General features: G+C 52.6%; 7 protein-coding genes and 1 non-coding gene across 8 annotated transcripts; 6 read left to right on the forward strand and 2 right to left on the reverse strand.

Moving 5' to 3' along the window:
- Positions 1-117: 117 nt before the first annotated feature.
- Positions 118-1,948, reverse strand: atg15 (triglyceride lipase ATG15; the record flags this gene model as incomplete). Its single annotated transcript, XM_025571440.1, has 2 exons — positions 118-1,686; positions 1,748-1,948. Coding segments are annotated over 2 exons (1,770 nt in total), but the record flags the coding sequence as incomplete, so codon positions are not given.
- Positions 1,949-2,261: 313 nt separating this feature from the next.
- Positions 2,262-5,174, forward strand: BP01DRAFT_354710 (VPS9 domain-containing protein). Its single transcript, XM_025574505.1, has 2 exons — positions 2,262-2,915; positions 2,984-5,174. The coding sequence occupies exons 1-2, from the start codon at positions 2,572-2,574 to the stop codon at positions 4,821-4,823; spliced, it is 2,184 nt and encodes a 727-aa protein (XP_025433496.1). The 5' UTR covers positions 2,262-2,571; the 3' UTR covers positions 4,824-5,174.
- Positions 5,175-5,345: 171 nt separating this feature from the next.
- Positions 5,346-9,042, reverse strand: BP01DRAFT_414383 (uncharacterized protein; the record flags this gene model as incomplete). Its single annotated transcript, XM_025579054.1, has 8 exons — positions 8,448-9,042; positions 8,357-8,408; positions 8,188-8,317; positions 8,069-8,157; positions 7,974-8,038; positions 7,756-7,940; positions 7,583-7,722; positions 5,346-7,051 (listed from the first exon to the last, which is right to left on the reverse strand). The coding sequence occupies exons 1-8, from the start codon at positions 8,904-8,906 to the stop codon at positions 5,346-5,348; spliced, it is 2,826 nt and encodes a 941-aa protein (XP_025433497.1). The 5' UTR covers positions 8,907-9,042.
- A 1,320-nt stretch (positions 9,043-10,362) lies between these two features.
- On the forward strand, positions 10,363-12,962 carry BP01DRAFT_291464 (RING-H2 finger protein; the record flags this gene model as incomplete). The annotated part of the gene is made up of 2 exons (XM_025571656.1): positions 10,363-12,795; positions 12,852-12,962. 2 exons carry the CDS (start codon positions 10,363-10,365, stop codon positions 12,960-12,962), a joined length of 2,544 nt encoding a protein of 847 aa, XP_025433498.1.
- Positions 12,963-13,750: 788 nt separating this feature from the next.
- BP01DRAFT_354713 (phosphoribosylglycinamide formyltransferase) lies at positions 13,751-14,920 on the forward strand. Its single transcript, XM_025574506.1, has 3 exons — positions 13,751-13,809; positions 13,871-14,401; positions 14,527-14,920. Exons 2-3 carry the CDS (start codon positions 13,991-13,993, stop codon positions 14,776-14,778), a joined length of 663 nt encoding a protein of 220 aa, XP_025433499.1. The 5' UTR covers positions 13,751-13,809; positions 13,871-13,990; the 3' UTR covers positions 14,779-14,920.
- Positions 14,921-19,631: 4,711 nt separating this feature from the next.
- On the forward strand, positions 19,632-22,345 carry BP01DRAFT_421812 (C6 finger domain protein; the record flags this gene model as incomplete). The annotated part of the gene is made up of 3 exons (XM_025579529.1): positions 19,632-21,164; positions 21,227-22,023; positions 22,072-22,345. The coding sequence occupies exons 1-3, from the start codon at positions 20,031-20,033 to the stop codon at positions 22,343-22,345; spliced, it is 2,205 nt and encodes a 734-aa protein (XP_025433500.1). The 5' UTR covers positions 19,632-20,030.
- A 692-nt stretch (positions 22,346-23,037) lies between these two features.
- On the forward strand, positions 23,038-23,109 carry BP01DRAFT_t76. The gene has a single exon. It is a non-coding gene; the product is annotated as a tRNA-Arg (tRNA).
- Positions 23,110-23,834: 725 nt separating this feature from the next.
- On the forward strand, positions 23,835-25,359 carry BP01DRAFT_372287 (glycoside hydrolase family 76 protein; the record flags this gene model as incomplete). Its single annotated transcript, XM_025576720.1, has 4 exons — positions 23,835-23,886; positions 23,945-24,192; positions 24,251-24,706; positions 24,757-25,359. The coding sequence occupies 4 exons, from the start codon at positions 23,835-23,837 to the stop codon at positions 25,357-25,359; spliced, it is 1,359 nt and encodes a 452-aa protein (XP_025433501.1).
- Positions 25,360-25,449: the final 90 nt, after the last annotated feature.

Genomic DNA, 25,449 nt, shown 5'->3' on the forward strand with positions numbered 1-25,449 from the left:
AACTAATATTCGTGAGGAAGAACGATGCTGGAAGCTTTAGGAAGGTAGGGTGGGGGCTGGTGTGATTAGATGCTCGTGAGGGGTGGGAGCGTCCCAGCATCCCCAGAAGAAGCCGGGTTTTCCACATTTCGAAGTTGTATCAGGAGGGGGGGTCTTGGAGGGTATGGACGTCAGAGTATGTGTTGGGGTGGGGTCGCGACAGCCGAACCAGCCGGGAGTCTTGCATGTGGTGGTTGGCGCAGCAGGTTCGGTGGTGGTGATGGTTGGTTTGCTGGTAGCGTCCGAGGTGGTGGTCGGGTCTTTACAGCCGAACCATCCTGGGGTTTTGCAAGTTGATGTGGATGTTGACGTAGACGTGGACGTCGGCTCTGTGGTGGTAGTCTCATCCAAGCAGCCCCACCACCCTGGGGTCTTACAGGTCGATGTTCGTGTACTGGAGAAAGAAGTCGACGTAGATGTGGCTGAAGTTGTCGTCGTGGTAATCTCGGAGCCGTTGCTGCTAAAGAACTTCCATAGCTCGCAGTCATAGCATTCTTCCTCGGGAGCACAAGGCGGCAACTCATCATAGCCATCGAGAACATTGGAGATGATGAAGTTGATTCGGTGTCTGTTGAGACCAACGCGCCAACCTTTGTCTTCCACGGTATCATACACGCACATCTGACCGGTATGGCATGCAGACTCCATAGCATAGCCACCCCACGTGCAGGCAGAACTAACGCCGTTGCAGGTACCCATGTACACAGGGTCCGCCGTGTGCCCGAAATGATAAGATCCGGTGAACTTGCGCGACTGGGGAAACCTCGAGTCATGGCCGGGAGGACTGGGAAGACCAAGGCGAGCGGCGGGAAGGGCCTCCGGAACAGCCTCGAAAGTCACAGCTGGTACGCCTACTGTGAGACCGAGTAGGCTAGCCACAGCACCTCCTAAGGAATGACCTGCTAGCCATACATTGGCATCTGGGTACATTTCGATTACATTCGAGTAGAGATCCAGCGAGGCACGGTAGTATCGATTTTCGTCCTGCATTGCCTCGACGATGCAGGTGAGATTTGCCGTATACAACGATGTCTGGCAGTCGCACACCTGACGCCACAGATATGACCCTCCCTGGCCACAGCAGCAGCTGAACATGAGGTTATCGTTGATTTTATCGTTCGTGGTGGTGCCCTCTCCATCAAAGACCGCTGGTGACGTTCCTTTAATGGAGATTACCACAGTACTGTTTGTCTGATCGGCGTAGACATGCCCTCGGAGCCCGTCACCCTGCCACCCAAAGCTTCCGGAATGGTTAAAGCGACCATGCACATCCTGCCAGTCACCCGTCCCTGGCTCCTCGATATAATCATTTGCAGTCATCATTGCCATAGTGATAACGGTTTTCTTGTCTGTTACATTCGGACCGGGCAAAGTATCCATAACCCAGGCATCGGGTGACAAAGCTACTGCCGATCCCGAGGACCGGGCGGCTAGTAAGTAATCATCGATTACTGAAAGACGTCGGTCTGCGAGTCGTTGAATGGTAAGTGGTTCGGATGATGCAACGAGCGGGGTTGTTACAGTGATAGGTTCGGATTCAAGGCCATCCTCTGAGACCGCCCGCAGACGGGTCTCTGGGTGAATGTCGAGCCTTAGGTGGAGATCAGGGTCTTGATACGTCCCTCGATGGTATATGTGGCGAAGTGTCTACCTGATCAGTGACCGTACGACAAGGAAAGTAACTGCAGCATGGATCTGTCGGACTTACAAATTCATGGATCCCGGAAAGCGATGGGGAATCCGCCAAAGGGATCTGGGGGGGAAGAAAGGGCGACGATTGTCGGGAGCCGAAGTATACGGGCTGATAAGCGGAGACAAGGCCTGGCAGTAGTGCTATAGGCCAGAAAAGATCCGAGATTTGGGTGTTCCAAAGGGATCGTTTCCTTGCTCGTCCTCGAGAACTGTTCATGGCGATATGCGGGCGTTGGGGAGGAGAAGAAACTAAGGATGCAGGGATGGATGCTGGAGAGGCAACAGAGAGATCCAAGTCGGAGATGGCGATCTACTGCCAGACCGACCGGATGGGGGGAGACGGACTTATCACTGGGGGCGGTGAATGACGCATCGAAGCACAAGTAATGCGGAGGTGTGACCTGCTTCTGCCCGCCCACGTGATCTGCGCGTGACACGCTCGGTAAAGGCGGAGATCGTTGACAATTCTCTCGGACTTGGTTATAGTTACTTCGGGCCGTACTCCGTACTCCGTACTTACTGCTGCTGACTGACAGGCCAGGCCCCCAACTTCCCATGGTATTCCTGCGCCGCTGTGGCTTGTTGTATTGCATCATGCTTGTGCGGGCAAACCTTTCATAGCTGTCTCTCTGGTCTCTTTTTTATCGTCTTTACTTCCTCACTTTCTCTTGTGTTGTTATTCCCTTTTACCGTGCCCGCAATTCGACGTCGTGATTTCCAGGTGTCATTAGTCTACGCACCGGCCCCATACATACCTCGATCTGCATAAGCCTGTCACCTGGACGTGAAGGCTCTCTCACTTGACCTCATTTCAACCCTATCACCTCGGCTGCAGTTATCATGTCGATCAATACTCCCGATCATGGCGCTGGAAAACCACGCCTCCATACGGCGCGCTCGTTTCCAAGGATGGATTCCTCTGAACCCAGTCCTTTCATCCGCTCCAGAGCCAAGACCGTTCAATCGGTCGCAATTCCAGAACTGGTAGACTCTGAGTCGCTTCCAATGCCTCTATCATCCACGGAAGAGGACCACGATTCCGGCCCAGACCTGTTCGAGAAAACCGGATCCCCGGATTTGGCACACGATGGGGACGGACAAGGGGAGGACACATCTGTTCTGTCGCGCGGCATTCAGAGCTACACAGAAGAGCTTCCCATCGAGCTGGTTAGCTTGACGGATAGGTACAATTCCTCGCTGGGCTGCTGTCAACTTCGTCGGGCGTCAATAGGCTAACAAAGTGCTCTTACAGATTCGTCAACTCCCTCACTGCCAAAGTTCACTCGTCTCCGCCAACGGCCGACAGGGTGTCCGATCGCTTTCAGGAATTTTACGAACGGGCAGAAGCGCATATTGCTACACACATATCGGCTCTTGCATCGCGGATAAATCGAGACTCGAACGCACAAGGCTCGGATGGGCGACAGATGCTGACTGCCTCGGAAGTGACGGAGAAGAGAATTGCGCGGAAACATCTAGCAACCAAGCGCATCGCTCTAGAAGAAGCCGTAGAGCGGAGGGCGTGTGAGAGCATCTATGACAAGCTATGGAGACATAAGAGCACGTTGGACGAAATCAGGGACGAAAAGCTGCGTTCGAAGACAGCGGCACTGCTCTTGGTTGGCATCAACTTGAAAGACCTGGGAATAGAGCTCGACGTGAGCTCCATCAGTGAGGAGAAGCAGAAAGAGGCCAATGACTGTCTGTCTATTGCCCGTGATTGCCTAGCGAAGATGAACGACGAGAAATATCCTTTGGGCAAGCTACAACAGCTGGCCGCCGCCCACAAGGCCATAGTTGATGCTCTGACTAAGTTGTTGCCGTCCTCATCATCTGCTGATGAAATTCTCCCTACTCTGATCTACTGTCTCATCACCAGTCCTCCTGAAGGTATAAACGTGATAAGCAATCTTCTCTTCATACAGCGGTTTAGATCATCCAGTAAAATGGATGGCGAAACCGCATACTGTTTGACAAATCTGGAGGCCGCTATCAGTTTCCTCGAGAATGTAGACTTGTCGGACCTCCGCGGAGGAGCGCTGCACGAAGACCAGACAAAATCCGCCGGTGACGAACCGACGACTGTCGCAAAGGCTGATACTCCCCAGCCTTTTAAGGATACACCAGTCTCATCAGTGATATCGACGACTGCCTCGCCAGAAATATCAAGACCTCCAGGCCCAGGGGCTTCGGCCACATTCCCAAGAACACAGTCCTCAAGGAATGCCCAGCAAGGCAGGCTGAACAACCTATTCCAGCCACCTGCGAAGGTACTTGGTGCCGCCAATGACGCAGTCCGCAACACCGCGGACCAGGGCTTGAAGAACATAAGTGCATCACTAGACAGCAGCTTCAACTTTCTTTTTGGTCGTCTTAAAGAGTTGCAGACTAGCCAGTTCGCTGCCAAAGATGGTGGTAACCCAGTTGTACCAAAGACACTGGCAGAAGCTCGACGTCTGGTCACGTCGCCAATAGCCTCCGAGAACAGTCTGAACCCTGATACCAATCCGGCCCGAGAACCCCGTGCCGCTGATCGGCCGCAGCTGCGGCGCATTGGCTCCAAAGCAGAAGACACGCTACTAGGATTGGTAGGTGGTCAAAGAACGCCTCGCGACCGAAGTGCGGACAGCGTTCGGACGCAGAGTAGCGCCCGCAAGACGGCCGTCCCCTCAGGTCTGCAGAAAGACGACTCTCAGACATCGCCTGCAAGCTCTTCGACGACCCCGACGCCTACGCCGCTGGAATCCATGCGGAGCTTCGGGAACACACTCAATCCACTCAATCATATTCCCGGCATGATCCGAAGCTTCGGCCGTGTGGCCCCCGAGACACCGAGCCCTTCCTTCTCGTCTCCGAACACTCCCACCGAAAGAATCAGGCAGTCGATTGTCTCCCGCGATTCCTCATCCTCCATCCACAGTACCTCATCCAAGACTGCTACTGAGACAAAGGTCGAGCTCAAGGTCGACCCGCCTATTCAACGCTTCCTCCAGATGCAGAGCGCCAGCGAAATGACCATCGCAGATGTGTCCATCCTCCTTGAAGACTATAAGCGACTTGCTGCAGGACTGTCGAGGCAGACCTCGAATTGACGTAGTGACTTGGGCGCCTCCACCACACTCGTTTCCGTTATCTGTGCTCCTAGGAAACTCTAAGTGGAACTCCTAAGTGCACCAACTCCTTTTTATCCCATGGCGTAGGACTTATTGGCCATGACGTTCTTTCCATTTTCCTGTTTTTCATGTGAGATTGTGGATTCACTGCTGGTGTTCAGTGTCCCACCCCAGGCATCCTGCATTTCCCAGCATTTTGGGCATATGAGGCTCTTCTGTCTAGCATTTTCTAGAACCCAAACAATGCGAACGTTCTTTTCTTCTCGAGAGAGGAGGTCTTTTATCACGCAAGAAATAAAGGGGTATATTGATACTTTGTAGTGCCGGGTAAGAAACACGAATGCAGTTTGAAACCCCACCAAAGCACAGATTAGAAGTAAGTATGCCATGCAGGGGCAAGGATGACAGTACAAAACTCCCAAGCCTGCTGCGAATTTAAACAGAACCCCTCGTTGTTTTTCCGATATAGTAAAGAAATATGGATAGGTAATAACGACCCTCCTACTCTCCTTGAGGGGTACGCCCGCGGAGAACCTCCGCCCCGCCACTTTTCATGTCCTTGAGTTTTTGAGATAATTCGGCAGATTGTTCCTCGACGAGGTCGTGCCGTCGTTTGATCTCCGCCTCGAACACGGCCGCGGTCTGTCGACGGGCGCGCCGTAGGTCCTTCATCTTGGTGAGGGTCGCGGAGAACTGGTCAATGAGGAGATCACCGTAGTCCTCCCATGCGTCCATCGTGAGACCAGCGAAGAACTCCCGACGGTCGTGTTCGGTGAGGTTCAGTAGGTACTGTATCTTATCCTCGGGTTTTGCGTCTGGCTCGGGTGCGGCGCTAGGAATTGAGGACAACGGGGGCGCGGGTTTGGTTTCTGCTGCCGCAGAGTCGGCAGCGGGAATGTAGTCGAAGGGTTCGGATTGGAGTTCTGCAAAAGTCTTCTGTCGCAAAACCTCCGGGGGGTAGTCTGGATCAAGCTGGCGCTTTCTGGAGTAGTGGTCTTGGGGATCGTTGTTGGGGCTGTTGTTAGGGCTCTTGTTAGGGCTGTTGTTGTCGGGGCTGATGCGCTGAACGGATAAGCGTCGGGAGAAGGGGTCGTTGATTGGGTCGTGGTCGTCATCGTGGTCATGGTCGTTCTCGAGGTCATCGATATTGGTTATGTCGAAGGCACTTAGTGGAGGGAGGCTACCTCGTCTCCCGAGGTCGCTGTCGTAAAGACCGTACTCTTCCGCAATGTCGCGGGTATTCTGTTGCCGGTGTTGATAGTGGCTAGTCCCTGTGATACCTGCAACACCTCTGCCTGGCTGGGGTCGTGGTCCAGACGTCCGGCGGGTGGGTGTCAAATCCAGCTGTTCCAAGAGAGTGGGCTTGGGCGGACTAAACCTCGTCCGGGGGGTAGCGGTCATGCTGCGCGGGAGAGTAACTTTTCTGCTGTTGCCGGTCAAGGGCAGCACCTGACTAGTGGTCATCATCCTGGTGTCGGACTGGGTTTGCCTCAGCACCCCGGGACCCGATGCCTTGGATGGCTCCGGATACACGTTAGTAGCGGGAGGGTCTTCGGTAGGATTCTGGTACGTGCGCCGACTGGCACTCCAGAAGTTCTGAAGACGTTTGCTCAGTGGCTCGTTGGCAGTCGTGGTAGAAGACCTGTAACGCCGAGCATAATCCGCGTCCTCGGTCGCATCGGACTGTTCGTCATCTCCCACGACGGAGGTCAATTGGCTTTCGACTTCATCGCCAGCGTCCCCTGAGCCGAAACCAGCTGACTTTAGGGCGTTGTCGCCAAAGTTCGCGTACCAATTTGCATCATGAGAGCGATGCGGGAGCTGAGACGGGCGAGGCTGGAACTGCTCTAAATTGGTCGCGTGGTGTTGAGTTGTTGAAGATAATTGGTACTGAGGGGGGATGTCATCTAATCCCAGAACGCTTGTTGCTGCAATGGTCGAGTCGTCAATCCCTTCCACATCGGTGTCGAACATATCCCTGGGCGCAGCATCTTCAACCGCTTGTGGCTGCGGCGGTTGCGGCTGCTGCCCGTAATGCTCCAGTGGGTTTGTTTTATTGCCCGGTAGGGGGACCGGGGCAAGTAGGTTGGCTGACGGTACCTCCACCCTGGCTTGGGCTGCTAGAGCCTGTCTGGATGCGAGACTGGGGGCTTCATTACTTGTGCGAGATCGGTTTTGGGCGCCAGGTGCTCTGGCATGCACGAAATCTCCCACGCCCATGATTCACGTACGGTGGAGCGGGGGTCCAAGAGTTGAGAGATTGGAGTCAGACAGAATGAGCTTCTCAGCGGTTATCATAGGAAGCATCCGCAGTAGATAGCAGACCTGCGTGTATCACCGTGAGGTTCTATACCGAGAATTGAGACTGGGACATTGTCGTAGCGTCGTGACAAGCATGAACTTGTTTGAAAAGTGGTCGAATAAAATCGACAAACGCGTGAATTTCTTCAGGCACACGAGGCAGCCACGCAGTCACGTGCTACGAGACCATCGGGCAGCATCATCGAGGGTCCGAACGTTGAATCGTAGTATATTAATTTATGTTTGTGAGATGGTGAGATTTATCCGAGTTACTTCATTCGATTACAGCTTACTAGTCTGACATGGCTGTGTCAAGAGATATATACTCTGCCAACTTTACATTGCGACTCCGGCAAGACTGATGATAGCGCAAAATATGTTCAGACCCTGTGTCACCCTAAGCACGAGGTGCTGCAGAAAATATCAACTCCAATAACCCATCGATTCGTTATCATCAATATGAAAATCATCAAGAGTAGACGTTACTCCCTTGGCACGCTGTCTAGCTTTGTTGAAGAAATCTTCCGATTTCTGAGTCTCCGACGCTCGCTTCTCCATCGCAAGTCTGCGTTCGCGTCTATCCTGCATCGAATGTTGCAGGTCGTCGGACATCATGTCGTCGTGATCTTCTTCATCGGTATAGTAGTCATATTCGGTCTCTCCTCCGGGCACAGAGGAGACAAATAGATCCGCAATCCAACGTGACACCATTCCCCGGAGCTCTAACAACTCCGGAGAGTCAGAGTAAGGGGGAGACCCCAGAATCTCATCCATTCTCCCTGCAAGTTTCTGCGCCTGGTTGAGTTCCGCTCTGCGCGCGTCGGCAACGAGCGCGTGGGCTCTTTGCTTGGAATCACGATGACTGCCGTGGTCTGAGGCGAGGTCTTCATCCCCTGAATGCTGACCGTATTCATCGGTATGACGAGCCCAGATGTTCCGCCGACTAACTTCGCTCTCCTCTTGAATCACATAAACCCAGAGACCAAACATGGCGGGGTAGAAATGCAACGAGCTGATGGAGTCGGGCGAGGCTTTCCGGTACGGATGTTGAATGATCAATCTCTCATAATAATTCTTGGCATCCTCAAAGCCCTTTCTTGTGAACATGAGCTCAGAAGCTGGACCTTCTAATTGCGAGCTGAGGTCGGCACTCCCTTTTTCAGCAGCCATGTCTGCGATTTGACGACCACGCCGCAGCAGAATTTCCGCACCAATCCCCCACCTCCCCTCAGTCCGCACATCAATCGGCCTTCCATTGAATTCCTCGCGGAGGAGTAGTCCCCATGCTCTTCCCGCTCGCACATAGTCCTTCTGAAGAAGACAGCGGTGCAATATAGTTGTCAGTGCGGCGAGGTGCTGTAGACGAAGGTTACCCTGATGCGCCGCAGACTGAGGCGGATAAAACGGCGAGGAAAGAGAAGACAACTCTGCAAGTACGCCTTCCTGTGTCTGTCGCACGGAAGATTTGGATCGTGCGGGTGCATGCGGAAACTTGCCTCCCGGCAATTCCTGGTCGAAAGACAAGCCCGCGACGCGGTATTGATGAGCTTCATCTGGTGATAGGGTGAGAGACGGCGCCGGAAGCGCAGGTTCTGACGCAGCATCGGTGGTTTCCCCGTCTAGATCATCATCATTGTCCCCCGAATCATCGAAGGTCTTCTTCCGCTTCTTAGACTCATATTTAGCCACCCGTACACTCTGGGGTTGTTGCCAAGAAGGTAGGGGCAATGAGAATAAGGATGCCGAAGGAACAGAGGCCATGAATACCTAGGTTAGTTCGGCGACAATGTATGGCGGATTAAGGTCCCATGGGGAGTGGCCATCTAGCGTTTTTGCATTTGGCTGGAGATTCGACCAAACTCCCAGATTTCGTTTTTTTTTTTTTGTTTTTGTTTTTGTGACGCTTGCGGAAATCTAATATATGAGACACCAGCGACTCCGGACTAGAGAAGGGAGCCACGGCCCGATAAGTAAGCCAGGCGAGGTTGAGTTGATTTGATGCAGATATGTACGTTAAACGGACTTGGATCACTATATGTCGAATTGGAGATGGCGCTGCAATAATACCTACACACCTGCAAGATCACAAAACGTCCGCACGTTACTGGATCTCCCAACGCTAAACCTAATCCAGCCAGACATAAACCGCCGAAACCGCCAGTACGCTAACCCGTTTCAAGTTGTCTGGCTTCCCGGCCATTAATGCCATTACTGCCATTAATCAATCAATCCTCTTCCTTGTACTGTGTGACTCTCCCGATCACTCTTCCTCTTTCTCCATCCACCCATTCATTCCACTTAACTTATCCCGTCATCATCGTCATCAAATTCCTCCCCCCCCCAAACCCGAAAACCTCCCTCCGTCTTCGTGCTTCATCCCTGAGCTGCAAGGCTCACCTTCTCCTTCCATCCCTCACTTTCTCCTCTCTTTTCTTTCGCCTGCTTCGCAGCCCTCGTTCTTTTCCTTTTCATTGCCGCTTGTGCATACTGTACATACGATCGCGCTTTACTCCGATTGTCGTGGGGTCTCCCCTCTCTCTCAACAAAACTCCCACCCCCGGAAAGTCGTACGGCGTTAAACTACCTTAAGACCAACCCAAAGAGCCCCGTGTCATACGCCCTCCATTTCGTGGTTATTGAAAGGGTTAAAAAACACCTGCTGGCGGGCTCGCTTTTATAATCATACTTTCCTCGATTTGAAATAATCTTGATAGGGTGTTCCCATTACTTCCTGGGGCCTGCCGACCTCAACACACTTGGATCTGACGCGGAGGAAGCCTGACAATTAGCTGCGACCTGACCATCGCTGCCTTCCTGCACACACAATCTCTCCTCAGCCAACTCGCTTGCCTTGCTCTGGAATATCCCTCAATTCATCTCGCAGTCAGCATCGGATGTTATCTGTTTATTAGACAAACTGTCAAATGGTACGTGCGTATCACTTGGTTTCCAAATATTGGGACGCCCACAAATCCAGTGCCTTCGGGTGGCGTTATCTCTGTGCGCTGTCTACATGTTTGTCGTTGCATCCACGGGGTCCTATCCTGACCTCTTCCTTCTTTCATCTTCCATGTCGATCTGGCTGGCTTCTTGGCCTGACTCGCAGCTGTGTATAGTCTGACTAATGCTGGTCTCACTTTTAGTCATCAATTTCTGGATGGCAATAGGCAGCTCATAAACATTCATTGCCACGGCCCAACCTCGCCTTGCTGTTACTATGGGACAGTCCTCTTCAACGCAACGGAATAATCGTCACAGTACCTCCTCAGAACGCTTTTTGTCTTTCCACGCGCATCGAAGTCGGCTCCATAGGAATGAAGATATGAATCACGGACGCAACTCGGATCACACGGGGGACTTTGATCCCCCACTAGGAGCGGAACCAAACAATGATGATATGCAGTATGAAACGACCGGAGTCGCTCAGCCGAACCTTTGGCAGCCATTGATGTCTTCACTCGGAGATCAGCAGCAGATGAGGAGCATACGGGAGGAGGACGCCTCACAGCTGGAGCAAAGCCAGCGAGACAGTCGCCCAGCCATCCTCGCTCGTATGGCAGCGAGAAGACAGTCCACAATGTCCCGTCTGGGCTCTAGAATCTTGCCCAACTCCGTCATCCGTGGCCTGCTAAGCAGCGAGGAGGAAACACCCGCGGAAGGTCACGCCCACCGCCATGGGATCGTGTCAAGATCAGTTCCCAGGACCGAGGCTACGCACAGCAGCAGTCGCTTCAGCCCGTTCAGTGGGATCTCCAGACGACGATCAGCACGTGGGCCCTATTACATTCCTCGCAGTGACCCTCTTCTTGACCCCTCCAGTCCCGAGGCGTATCTCGCCACGCCAGGAAATAGTTCTGAGAACACCAGAAGCCCCTGGCGACGGAGCGCTCGACTCAACCGTATGCGAAACTCAATCTCAGGTCCTATTACACATATGTTTGGACAGTCCCCGAATATCTCAGGCCCGGACCTTGGCCCGACGCCGCAGTTACCTTTGGTGGGATCACTTCCTGGTGAAGACCACGAAGGTCTACTCCCGTACCCAACAGCTATGGATACACGGATGGACTTTGATGAGCCTCACGAACTCGATTCGGTGGAACCAGCAGTGGGTACTTCCCGCCCAACCTCTCCCATGTCGCAGTCAGCGCAGGGCTCGCCCGGATCACTCCCGGACTCATTGCGATTGAGGTCTTCGCGCCTGCTACGCCGGGAGGAATCAACGCCTCTGTCACGTGTACTTCAACTGGCAGCTGCCGCAATCGCTGCGCAACTTTCTGGGACGGCCGGACCTGTCATGCCCAATATCCAAGCTCTTGGTAACGATGGTCTCGATGGGTCGCTCGAGAACTTTATACAAAGCTTGCAGCATGCAACATCCGCACAACAGTCTACACCCACGGATGCATCGAACCACATAGGGGATTCTGCTCCTCAAACTCCGGTCAATCTTCTGAGGGTCTTCCGTTTTGCTAATTCTGATAATGCTCGGCCTAGCGGCACCGCAGATCGCCCAGGTGCAGAGAACGATAATGCAGGAGGTGCAGGTGCCCGAGTGGATATTGACGGCGCTACCGAGGGACCTGAGGGCCGTACTGTTACTTTGGTTGTGGTCGGTGTTCGTTCAGTCCCCTCAGGCAATGGCTCCACCGCGGAACAGGGAGGCAACCCGGCTCCTGGGCTGGATGCGCTGCTTCGTTTGCCATTCTTGACACCTGGAAACCTGGCACGAGGCCAGGATAACAACCAAACCATGCCATTACGCGGTGATGGCCGACCAAGGTTGCCGCAGCTCCGCCTTCGACCCCGCAGCAATGGTGCACCTAGCGCGGGCGAATCATCTTCTCATGGCACTCTACATCCCTCGCGGCGATTCTCTGATACGGCCAGCCGGGCTCCACTCTCATCGGTTCCTTCCATTCTATCAGAGAGTCCTCCAGGGCCCAATCCACCCCCGTCAACGCCAGCCGAGCCGGGACTATCGGCCGTGTCATCCGGCGCCTCTACCCCAAGTCGAAGACCCTCTGCCGCATCCGCGATGCCTCCCAGCGTCTTACCCCAGCTTGACGAGGATCGGACATTACAGCCGACGGCCGAGTCGGTCGAGGACGACGTTCCACCCACCACAACACGTCAACGACGTCGTAGTGACTCGGAGTACGCGCGCCACCGTGATTTAGGGTCTGGTGCTGTCAGACGCAACGGTGTGGTAGAGCCGGACAACGGCACACCTCCTACGGGCAGAAGCTGGCTGATCTACGTTGTCGGGACCAATTTGTCAGAAAATCATCCTGCATTTGCTACTCCAAGTCTTTTCACAGATGTAAGATCGACCACTCGTATGAGACTCCCGTCCATGACTGACAAGCTGCAGAACCCAACATATGAAGACATGATCTTACTCTCCTCTCTCCTTGGACCGGTCAAGCCGCCTGTTGCTAGTCAAGAAGATCTCACGTCGGCTGGCGGTATGTTTCGGCTTGTCGAATATGGAGGCACTTTGATTGCGGAGGCTCTGGAAGGGACTGGTAACATCCAGCTACCCGAGGGCGAACGTTGCTTGATCTGCTTGAGTGACTACGAGGTGGCGGATGAGCTTCGGCAATTGACCAAGTGCAAGCATTTATTTCACCGCGATTGCATAGACCAGGTATGATTTTCTTCTTCACAAATTTGCTGAGCGCGGTACTGACTTGGATTGTTCAGTGGTTGACAACAGGTCGAAATTCTTGTCCCTTATGCCGTGGCCAGGGTGTGGCGGAGACTTCTAACAATGAATCGGCCACAGAGACGCCGGACGCCACAGTAGCGGGATGACACGTAGCCGACACATGCTGTCTCATGTTTCTTTTTCCTGGAGATATCTTCATTGCTCTTTAACTAACCTTGATTCCTGATTAGCATGAAGCGTCTATACCAAAGCCTGATGAATGACTTTAACTTACCTTCTTCCCATATCAACTCACGGACATCAAGCGTGACTTTTCCCTTTTCTACCTCAACTTGAATGGCCTTTCTGGTTAATTTCTTGTTTTCCGGGATGTTGTGAAGTCTGGCGGTTCACTAAATTCAACGATTATTAGAAGGGCTGCATATTTGCATCCTTGCATGGTGCCGTCGGTTGCGCCTTGGATCTCGCAGGCTGTGGCATGCAGATCCTATATTGATTTTGTGTGAAACTACCCCAGATCATCTTTTCTCTTTGCTTTGCTCCCAGTCATACTGTATTATTCCCCACTATGTTTGATAATTGGATGTCTATGGGGTGAGAATGCACCGGTGCATACTGCTATTTTTCTTTTGTTTTTCCAAGACTAGGAGGACGTATTGATGGCATTGATACTAGGTATGTTGAGCAAACGAATTATACTCAATCGCATTAGGAAGTCACCTTTGCAAATCCTGGTTTAGTATCTGCAAGCATAGATCCATGAGATAGTCCAAGAGAAGTGGTAAGTATTCCGGGGAACAGCGGAGCGGAGACACACCGGGCACCTCCCGCACCTCCGCCCCTCACGCTGAGTCAGCCCACCGGGCAGCCCATCACCCCGCGTCTATGCGATTTCGGCACTGTACGTTAGGACTGCTTCTCATTATTTGTTTCTCTGAACTCTTAGCACAGTCTTTTCCTTTTGTATTTGACATCTAAAAAGCCTCCCTCAGAGTAAAGAAAGACCCCTCTCACGGACATAATATTGATCAACTGATTGAATTGCTCAAAGCAGAATCTGGCGAGACAGAAAAAAAAAATTGATCCCTACCCCACCATCCAGGAACCGACGCCGATATCGACAATCCGCACCTCATCTGCCGTCGCGACAACACCCTGGCGACTACGTGAAACAATGTCCGACCCTGTCCGGCTCACCGTCCTTATCTCCGGCAACGGATCGAACCTGCAGGCTGTGATTGACAAAACCAGCCAAGGTCAACTCTCCACCCAGATTGTCCGAGTCATCTCCAACCGCAAGGATGCCTTTGGCCTCGAGCGGGCTCGCAAAGCCAACATCCCAACGCAATACCACAACCTCGTGAAATACAAGAAGCAACATCCGGCAACACCAGAGGGGATACTGGCCGCCCGTGAGGAGTACGATGCCGAACTGGCCCGGCTGGTGCTCGCTGACAAGCCGGAGATGGTCGCTTGTCTGGGATTCATGCATGTCTTGTCCCCTCGGTTCTTGGAGCCGTTAGAAGAGGCCAATATCAAGATCATCAATCTGCATCCTGCTCTGCCAGGTGCCTTCAATGGCGCGGTACGTTAATTGTCCTCCCTGCTGTCGTTGCCATCCCTCAAGGGACTAGATGGTGCCGGTTGCGCCTGCGAATTTCGGGCTCTGTATGACTAGATCTGACATTCCATTTTACCACCTCGAATCAGAATGCGATTGATCGCGCCCATGCAGCTTGGTTGGAAGGGAAGATCGACAAGACGGGAGTCATGATGCACAAGGTGATCTCGGAGGTAGATATGGGGACACCAATTCTGGTGCGCGAGATTCCCTTCGTCAAGGGGGAGGATGAAGACCTCCACAAGTTTGAGCAGAAGGTGCATGAGATTGAGTGGGGAGTGGTAATTGAAGGAGTGCAGCTTACGATCCAGGAGATTCAGGAAGAGCGGCAGCGGAGGTGATCGGTCTGAATTTTTATGCTTTACGATTGTGGTCAATACACAAAGATACCAAGGCTGAATCTAAGAAGTATACTTGTCATCACCACCTGAAGGATTTAGTAGAACCAACCTGCTTGGGAGCTGCCAGCGCCGGGAGCGGTCCGTGATGGTCACCGGGCCATGATTGGAGCTACTACTCACTCACCTCAGGCAGCCAACTTAAGTCACTGCCCGGACCTCGGGAATCAGCGCGAACTTCCTTTTCTCTTAAATGGCAGCAGCTGCATTGGTTGACTCATGCCATCATACTCACCCACTTGAGCACCTCGAGCTAATGATTGCTACTTACCTTGCTTGCTCACTGATTTAGTATTGTTACCGCGCCGCCGGCGTGCAGCCAGCCTTCCAAGTGATATCATGATAAGGGTCCTATTTCACCAATTAAATCCTTTGTTCCAATATCCCCAAAGCACCTTTTTTACGTGATTCGACCTAGAATGGCCCACATTCTGAGGGGTAACCTTCAATCGAGACCATCAAGTGAGGTCTTCTTCCTGAACCCATGACAATTCTTCAGCGAAGATGTTCGGATTGAAGATGGTCCTGCCGTCCGAGCTGGAAGGAATCCTAAGGGAAGTTGACAGATAGGACTAATATGGAGCCATATTTGCTACCGAAGTCCAGTCATCGTGATCTCATTCACCCTCAGCAAAGGAAACAAAAAGCTGAGGACCATACCACACTCTACACTGACAAGTCCCTGGAAATCCCTCGACGCTGATCTTGGCTAGACACGCATGCCTTGAGGTTGCGGAGGATTCCGTTTCGTGCTTGGTCGGTAGTCATCCGTCACCCTCTCCACTCCCTCCACCCCCGGTACTAGATTCTATGCTTTCATAGTGGGTGATCATGGTCTCCGGAATTGAGACCGTCAACTGCATTATCTCAAGGAAGCCAGGATGCGGAAGCTTGTTAGCGTTGAACTTAAGCTTGCCTGTAACAGCAGAATTCTGAGGGAACCAAACTGTTCCCCAAACGCCATGCATACGGAAACCTCTCATCCCGCCATTACTACGCACTATGTTATTGGAAAGGGCGCACTGGATTGCCCAGATCCAATTCCTCGTATCCCTACCTACTGATACCCCTCAGTTGGGGCCTTAATCTGAGCTCCAGTCCTGCTGATAGGCCGAGCTCGTGGATCCAACGGCTGGCTTGCACCCCAAGCGCTCAGGAGACAATTAGGTAACATACGTGCTTGGTGGGTGTCTGTCCACGCACGCCACCAGGGAGAGCCAGGAGGCTTCCAGGTTCTAAGGACGGATCATTAGTGCAGCTTGAGCAGGGCGCCTCTTGGTTCCTATTGGGAAGGTCTGGGCATTGGTCCCACCGGAATCAGCATGATATGACGGCTGATCCATAACTGAGATTGCTTCTGACTCGACTAGCCCCCTCATATCTAGCAGCTCTAATGCTGTGGAGCTGGAACCCTGAACCTGTCTTGATGCAAGTTCACACTTGAAGCAGGTTTGCCTAGCAGCCATACTCAAGATGTGAATTCCAGCACATTCAAAACATCATTTGCGACCTGTTGGTGGAACCACTCTATGAACAATCAGATTCAGTGATAATTTGGGGTACGAAATCAGCCACAATAGCTTGAGGATGCCACCAGAATCTTGATTGAGCCCGTTGACACTCTATAGAGTATATGAAGTCTATTTGGGCAAGCCTCGATAGTAGTAAGTTCATCCGTTCCTCCTACTACTAGAGACTTGACCCCCCCTCACTCCACGCCCGTTGGCTGGCTGGTAGCTCATGATGGTAGCCTATGCATCCGTACCATTGAATTATGGAGTGTACCGGTTTTCTCTTGTGGGTATGCTTCTGGACTGATTGGCTCCTCGGGAACCTCGAATTTCCGTGATGATGATCCCCGAGAATCTATCCACGACACCCTTATTAAATAATCTTCTCAATCGAGGCCGCTTGTTGTGGGCCATCACTTCAGGTCTAGGTCTACAAAGATTGCATTGTGTGGCACGAAACGGGGTCAGCAACAGCACCCACCGATCATACTACGGATGGTCATGCTACCTCTTCCATCGCTATGCGTCACGCGGACAGAGAAATGCTAAGCACTTTCCGGTCTTCTTGCTGAGCCAACAACTACTAAGGATGAGTATCGTAAACAAAATCGGCCAGGTGTTAATCAGTCGTGGTGGCCATCCTCATTCGGACCCCAATTTCACCTAGGCTCAATCCTCAGGTTGGCTACCAAGGCACTTGTCAGATTTCCCTGGGTCGACCAATCCGCTATCTGTGTACTTACCTGTCCACTCACCCGGGGGTCTGATTGACCCATGGGGATAGGCCTAATTCACGATAGTGTTATTTCTGAAGGACCAGTGGCGTTAGTCAGTGGCCTTCATGTCGAAATCTTGGTTAGCTAGCCCCTGCCCTCGGTGGCAGCGCAATCAAGTCTCCGGATCTAGCAGCAAAAAGGAGACTTTGTAATAAACAAACAGATTGGATTGTTGTTGTCATCTGCTTCTTCACTGTGGAGGAGGCTAGGTTCTTGCTACTCTTGTACGAGTACGACTAACAAAAAGTTCAGTCCAACATGGGTGAACCCACATTAGCTTGGGTAATTTGAGCTGCGTGCTTGAGTATATCTTTATCTGATTCGTGGCGATTACCACTTGATGAAACTGCTTGGAAATCAACCTGCGACCGATCGATCACCTGATTATCCACATCTGCCAGTGCACATACGAGGCAAGATGGCGTTTGGCCTTAGCAGCAGGACTACAGCAGAACAGAAAAGAAAGGGGGGAGAAAATTGTTGTGGACTCGACCCAGAACCCTCTTTTTACACATGACATGCGATCACTACTAAATCGTGTGGTATGAGATCAGCCCCGGTTCAGGGCTTGCGTGGATCTCGATGACACGATAGGCAGTACTAGTATACGACCAAGTTGGACAGGGCCGTCATATCCGCCCACGCCGCGCTACTCTGGACTTGTGGTACTAGACTGGATTTTATCTGGTTCTATCCAGTCACCGGCACCGCACACTTCAGCTGTCAAACTCAAAGCCTCTTATGTGTCGATCAGGAACCTCCGCGAGACCCGAAATCAGTTTTGCCCCCCTCTTCCTCCGGCAGTATTTCCGCGGGCGTCGTCCCCTTGCTTACGACGCCTGCCTCGTTGCAGCTGTTGGTTTTTTTTTCCCTCTCTTTTTGAATTACAATATTATCAATGGTAGGACATCCAAGTCCGCGCTTTCATACGTAGTTGCTTTGTGGGGAAGCTTGGGTACGGATAAGGGCATTTTTGGTTATAACATCGGCTGTTATAACCTGTTGCCTCCAGGTTTTCTTTATGATGTATGAGGAGCCCCAGGTCGGCTTCGAGCTTTCCGGGTTCACGGACGAACTTCTCGGCAAATATTTCCCAAGACTGGGTTTCAGATTTGCCGAGGCGACTCGGGGAGTGTAAAAGTGGACCTACAGCGGAGACGTCCGTTGGAATTGGTACGGCGTTAGCGGTAGGTGGTCCATCGAAAAAGGTTTGGCCGCCTCCACTGCTATTTAGTCATCTACTCGGAAAGAACGTGCTCTTTGTCAATCTGATTGGTTTTTGTTCACTGTTATGCAAACTAATGCTTGGTGGATGGAGGCTGGCAAGATTCCTCGACTTGCAGCACTGCTGCTCGATGCTCTTTTTGCTTTTCGGTCAACATCTTCCCGATTTCTGCGGAATATGGACACTAACTTAGTTGTGATGATGACGTCTTACATAATGCAGCAACCGCATCAACGACCTCCCTGTTCCGAGGTCTTTGCATTGTGTTCAGAAGAGAGGAGCTGGCCGTTCATTCTTTGACTTCTTCAATAGCTGAACAGATCCACTTGCCTTCGTCGGCGCGTAGTTCTTGGCTGCTAGTCTTGAGACGCGGCCAAATGGAGATGATTTAGGGCTAGCTGGAACATCATTCCGGCTGTGCCTCGTCCGAGTCAAACCCGTGGTCCCTGTTCTTTTGCTTCTGGAACCAGGGCACGGTCTTCACCCAAACGGGCCTCCAGTTTCACAATGTCACGGTTTACAAGTACTTGGAGCGACGCTACTGGGATGCCGTGACTGTCTGTGGGGAGCAGCAATCTCCTGGAGGATAATCAGATCCACGGTTGTTTCTGGAGTGGTCCCCGAAAGGAAAAGCCTCTGTCCCCGTTCCCTTGCCGGCGCGGGAAATCCAATCGTAATATGCACTATGCACTGGATAATGACCTATCCGGACATCTGAGGGATCATCCGATGGGTACTGAGCTGGAAGAAGCCCTGTCCGGGAATTTCCATTCGAATAGCACAAGTCGGGAGGGACGATCGTTGTCCGATCTAGAATGGCCCACCCCAGCCCTCGACCGGGCTCTCGAGGGACGGAGGGCATGCTGCGACAGAGTCTTGAGTTAGTCCTTCACCTGATGATCCCCTCAATTAACATTATCGGAGATCGGAGAAGTTGAATGCGATAGAATAAGGTGCGGTCCAGGAAGTCCTAGCGCCGGAGAAGCCAGCAGAAACCAGTTAAGCTGACTGGAATGTTCCCATCTTCAGGGGACTGTCTCAAAGTCTATCTGATTTAGTGTGACAGTCTTTTTGGCAGTTTTGACTGGGGCCGGTAACTTCGGCTTGTCCTTGTCATTAATTTTTTTTTTCTCATTCTCTTCCTTTTTATAATATATCGTGTTGATGAGTCTTCTTCCCTGCAGGAGATAGGAACACAAAAGAAGCAGCTGAAGAAGCTCCCGTCGAGGCAGAAGAAAGACTTGGGCTCAGGGCTGGATAGGCATCTTACTCCATCCGGCCGTTCCCTCCATTCATCCCCCCCCCCCAACTCTTCTTCTCTTGTTTTCCCCCCATTGTTCTAATCACCTCATCTTCTCTTACTGTATCGTCTCATTTTCCTCCCTTACCCTGCAGCGGTGAGCTTGGTACACCATAATATCCTTAATCCCTACGCTCGTTTCTATTCAAGCCACCGCTCTCTCTACCTGTCGCTTCCCCCGCTCCGGCCCTCCGCTGCGTCTCTCGGTTCCGCCAGCCACCAACCAAGAAAGCAACAAATCTAGGATTCTGAACAAACTGTTAACGGCTATGCGGGTCAACTATACTCGCTATATCTGTTCGTAGGCTGGAAGCTGAGCTTGTACAGCTAATGCCAGCTCTACTGACGTTGACCTACTTGGATCCATCGATGCCAGTACCGTCATGGCATCATACACCCCCTCTCCGACCACCATGACGGGCTATGTTCCTGGGTCTGTTTCATTTGCGGAGGCTCAATCGCACCACCAGCATAATTCTCTTGCTGCCTACTCAATTCTCGGGAACAATCACTATCCAGATAGTGTCGCATACTGGCATAATCCTTCAGCGCAATCCCAGCCGCCGCTTCCCGCCGCTTCCTATCCGTCGGTTCCTCCAAAGCCGCAGTCGCTGCTGCAACCAACCCCCGATTCTAAGAAGCACAAGCGTACCCGCAGCGGCTGTTTCACCTGTCGGTCCCGTCGTATAAAGTGCGATGAAACTCGTCCTGTCTGTGACAGGTGTCGCAAAGGGAATCGTGACTGTGTGTATCCGTCTACCAATACTCCGGGCGCATCCAAGCCTGCCAGCACCCGCAGCACCTCCAAGGCCCGCAGCAGCCCAGCTCGCGCAGCAGAGGGGTCCACTAGTCCTCGCGAATCCGACGACGTGCGTGTATTGGAGACAATAGCAGACGAGGGGGAAGGAGATGCGGACAGCGTGGGTTCTAGTGTGCATCTGTCTCCCACACTAAGTCAGACCCCAACGGCAGCAGCGCGACCCGTGGCAGGTCTGCCCAAGAAACAAAGCGCTCCATCGATAAGGCGCCGCAAAGGGAACTCCTTCATTGCATCGGACGCCACGCCATTGCGTACTGAACCCAGCATATCCCCTACGCCTTCCACCGAGGCTTCTTCACACATTGAATTTCTCAGCGCCCGGTCGGCGAGTCTGGGAGTTCATCCAGTGGAGTCAACGGCGAGTCTGTTGGCTCGTAGCCATGTCTCGGATGATCTGCGATTTTACCTTCGTTACCATTGCGATTTTATCACATATCGACATTATTTCCTCCGACCATTTAATGATATCTTTGTCCGTCATATGATAGTGGAACTGGCCTTGCAGTACGAACCACTTTTGTATGCCATTGTTGGGTTCTCGGCATACCACCATTGCGTGCAGACCGGAACAGGCCGGCTCTACTCGTTTCTAAAATATTATAATGCTGCTCTCACGCTTCTACGCAAATCCCTAGGCTCGGGCGAGCCACACAGCGAGGCCACGTTAGCTACCGTGCTGGTGCTCACCACCTTCGAGGTAAGACGAAGATTCCTAGTGATCATGCCCACATGATTTATCATACTGAATTTGATTCGTAGGAGTTCGTCGGAGATTGGGTTAATCTCATTGACCATCATCAGGCAGCTCATGCCTTGATGCGAGAACTTTTGACTACCGAATCGATCAACACGAACGAGCTTCACCAACATATTTTCCTCTGGTATGCACGATTCGATGTGGTGGCGGGCATTTTGGCGGGCAACGAAGCCATTTTGAGCCGAGATTGGTATGTTGCGAAAGAGGAGTACGACGCTCAGCAAGCAGCCGACGATCCAAGCAATGTAGACAAACAACTGGCTTGGGCCTCATCCATCAATCGTCGGTTTGGACTAGAGATGGCATCTCTGTATGCCAAATTATCACGGGGCATGATTCCGATCGAGGAGTTCATGGTGCAAAATGAACTCCTGGGACAGACCCTGGAACGAATGAAGGCTATCCTAGTTCGCTTGCAGGATTCCGAGTACACCGTTCAAGACTATCCCCATCGTGTACCACTAACAGAGGACGATATCGTGGACCCATATGTGCCCGGTGGCATGCAGTGTGGCCCCCTGTGGGAGGCCAACTTCGTCTGGATCGACTATCTATCCACCAAGGCCATGTACAAATATCAGTCGTTTCTGGCTTTGCGCCAGACGTCCATGGCAGAATTAGCGGATCTCTCTTTGGAGCAGTGTCGTTTGATGGAGTCCGTCGATCGTTGGCCGGGCAAGGAGAATGGTGCCATTTTAGCATTCAAAAACAGTGTTGGAATGGCGGCCATGTTCCTTCCGCGAGAAGATAAATATATTATGTGGGCGCGGCGGAAGTTCGCTTCCTTGGAGCAACAGGGGTGAGTACTCGGCTCACGCGAAGCTGATGGAAGCTGACGAGATTCAAGCTATGTTGTCGCAGCCCGGTTCCGATCAGCCATGGCGGCGCTCTGGCAACTGCCGGAGATTGACCGGTGGTGGCTCCCCAATGACGAGAACTATCCCGACCTCATCCGAGAAGTCCGCGCCATGACTGAAGAGCGCACCACTCATCCCCGCGATAACTTCCGGGAGGATGTGCGCGACATGAAAGGGTTGTTCTGGAATATCAGTCTCGATGATACGGAGAGCGATACCAGCCCGGCCTCGGTTCCTCTTGCCGCAGATGCACGACCCACATAGACGGGTATGCCGATGTTGGATCGCACGCCACAGTAATGCTATATCACGATCCTACTATAGATCGTCTCGGACCGTTGGGCTAAATTGCGGATGAGCCCGACGACCGCCATATTTTCCGAGCCACTGGCGAGATGCCCATGGTTACCGCCGTCCTCCCCGTCTTCGCCTGGCCAGCTGCTGAGCTGAGCTGAGATGCTTTACCCCCTGACCACGCCTTCTCCTGCCTTGTCTTGATTTATTTATATTTTGCTTCTTGGATACCCGACCTGTTGATGAGGCAGTCGTTTTGGTGCTGGGGCAGCCTATGCATATTGTTGATGAAGACGGGGCCGACGCGGACTCGTATAACCTCGCGGCGGACATTGTGCAACCCTCGGGCGAATTATCTCGCAATATTTGCCTTCGGACCGCTGTCCGCTGGTGCTATGTATAGAGCACGGCATGCAATATATAATAACCTTTTGATGTAGATCAACTATTTTCGGACTTGTATCCGGCCCGCATAGTATATCCAAGGGTTGTCCAGTATTTATGCCGTCCCTGGTGAATGTAATTTATACAAGATATCAGTAACTAGTCAGATGCTTCGAAGAAATATACGAGTGATGTTGATTACTGACTCTTGCTCAGCTGAGGAAGGTGTGTCAAAGCTGAATATATGGCAAAGCGTGATATGTACTTGCATCAAAACAGGCCGGGTGGCGCAATGGTAGCGCGTTTGTTTTCGGCACAAAAGGTTGCGCGTTCGAGTCGCGTCCCGGTCGAATCTTTTTTATGTTTGTTTTTTTGCTCCAGGTCTCCCGGTACTCAGCATTAACCAGAAACGGCAAGTATAGAAGCGGGTCGTCCTTTAGCCGTCGATCCTGGTTTTTGGTGCTGCCTCCTCCTCACCTTCATTCATCGGCTGTTGTCACAATACATTGCCTCACTCATCAATATACAACCATGATCGACTCAGCTCGGACCATGTGCACAGTTCACCGATCACAGAGATCTGAGGGCGGCTGTCAGACAGCCAGGGTTCCTTGCAAGGGTTTCAGCCTAGCGAGTCTTCCAGATCCGGGGAAATTCAGGGACTGGACCCTGTTGCGTTCCTGAATAGCAGAGCCATCCAACCACCCCATATCTCCTCCTCCTTCCCCAAGACCAGTCTCAGGTCCTTCCTTCTCGGACTTCTCGGTGGTTACAGGTCATTCCTGCTGCCCGTCTGGCATCTTTCCAACCCTCGCTGTGTTCCATAAATACGACTCTTGGCTGATCGTGCCAATGCCTCCCTTGGCACCCTTGGCGTCTCAGTCCGTCCAACAACGACACCCCCCCCTTTATTCGGCCTTCGAAACCTGCTTTTCTTCCCTGATGATTGCCTGCTGTGGTTTCTCTTCTTCCCTTACATTCTTTCCCGTCCATCTCGACGAGACATACTCGCGCCACTCCCACCATGCGTGCCCTATCGCCGCACTGCCTTCAACGGCTTCCGGTCTGGCTGTTCATGGTCAGCAGCCTAGTTCAGGCCAGTCTCAATATCCAAGTCAACGATGCTAGTAGGTGCTCCGCACATCCTAGACCGAATTGTCCCGCTCATCCCGCGATGCTTCACAGACTCCCTCGCGACTGCCGGCACGGCCATCGCCGACCCGATGATGACCTTCTACAAGCAAAACCAGACGGAAGGCATTCCCGGAAAACTCACCGACACCTGGTACATTGCCGGCAGCATGTTCATGACCCTGATCCAGTTCTGGCACGCGTCCGGCGTGACTACCTACAACTCGGTCGTTTCGCATGACCTGATGTTCCAGGCCGGTGAGAACTACGACTTTTTCTCGGCCAATTATAGTCAGTGGCTGGTACGACTTGCTCCTCGGCAACCTTGTTCGCGACCAGTGCTGGGCTAATTCAATACAGGGTAACGATGATCAAATGTTCTGGGGATTGGCCGCCATCACTGCTTCCGAGGCTGGCTTACCGGAGCAAGACGGGAAACCATCTTGGACCTCGCTGGCACGCGCCGTGTTCAACATGCAGGTCAATCGCTGGGATAACCAGACCTGCAATGGAGGCATGCGGTGGCAGGTTTGGCCTTACCAGGCGGGGTATACGATGAAGAACGCCATCTCGAACGGAGGACTGTTTGAGCTATCGGCCCGCCTTGCTCGCTTTACCAAGAATGGAACGTATGCCGAATGGGCAGAGAAGATCTGGGACTGGTCCGCCACGACGCCACTGCTCAACACGAACCTTACTATCTGGAACATCGCCGATTCAACCTCCAACGAGGCCAACTGCAAGGACGCCGGGAACAACCAGTGGACTTACAACTACGGGACGTATCTATCGGGAGCGGCTTTTATGTACAACTACGTAGGTAGTGGCCGACGACAAGTTCCGAGTTCTTTGCTAATGACTGCTAGACCAATGGCAGCGCCGTGTGGGAGGAGCGCGTCAACCGTCTGCTCGATTCAACCTTCGCGAAATTCTTTCCGGCCCAGTTCAGCAGCACCAATTACGGCAACGGATCGGTGCTCTCTGAGGTCGCGTGCGAGCCTATTCTGTCTTGCGATCGCAATCAACTCTGCTTCAAGGGTTACGTGGCTATGTGGTTGGCGTTCACGGCTATCCTGGTGCCGTCCACGAGGGATCTCATTGCGCCGAAACTCGCGGGATCCGTGGAGGCCATCAACTTGCAGTGCTCGGGCACGGCGGAGGGGATGAGCAACTTGTGCGGCGTGCGATGGTATCAGCCCTCGTGGGACGGCGAGCTGGGACTGGAAGTCCAGATGAGCGCACTGGGTGGGGTGACCTCACAGCTGATGCTGCTGGCGAGCCAGTCGCCGCTGACGATCGACACCAACCCGAACGCAACGGAGCATCACATCGACACGAGCGCGGACGAGAAGAACCCGTCGGAGTCCAAGCCCATCACGACGGCCGATCGCGCGGGGGCGTGGATTCTGACAGTGATGCTGGGCAGCGGAGCGATCGGGTGTGTTGGCTGGTTGATCAAGACACAGTAGCTGGAGTATTTGTACGGAGTTGGGTTGGTCTGGTCTGTATACATTGGTTTTGTTTCTGCTTGTTTTGGCGTCATAGTTTTTTAATTCCCC

This window comes from Aspergillus saccharolyticus (genome assembly GCF_003184585.1).
Source record: "Aspergillus saccharolyticus JOP 1030-1 unplaced genomic scaffold BP01scaffold_7, whole genome shotgun sequence".
Taxonomy (NCBI): Eukaryota; Fungi; Ascomycota; class Eurotiomycetes; order Eurotiales; family Aspergillaceae; genus Aspergillus; species Aspergillus saccharolyticus.

Bases quoted from the DNA above. Each gene is read 5' to 3' on its own strand.
- BP01DRAFT_354710 (XM_025574505.1), top strand. From the start codon at position 2,572: ATGTCGATCAATACTCCCGATCATGGCGCTGGAAAACCACGCCTCCAT. The intron at 2,916-2,983 runs GTACAATTCCTC...GTGCTCTTACAG, and splicing joins CTGGTTAGCTTGACGGATAG to ATTCGTCAACTCCCTCACTG.
- BP01DRAFT_354713 (XM_025574506.1), top strand. From the start codon at position 13,991: ATGTCCGACCCTGTCCGGCTCACCGTCCTTATCTCCGGCAACGGATCG. The intron at 14,402-14,526 runs GTACGTTAATTG...ACCTCGAATCAG, and splicing joins CAGGTGCCTTCAATGGCGCG to AATGCGATTGATCGCGCCCA.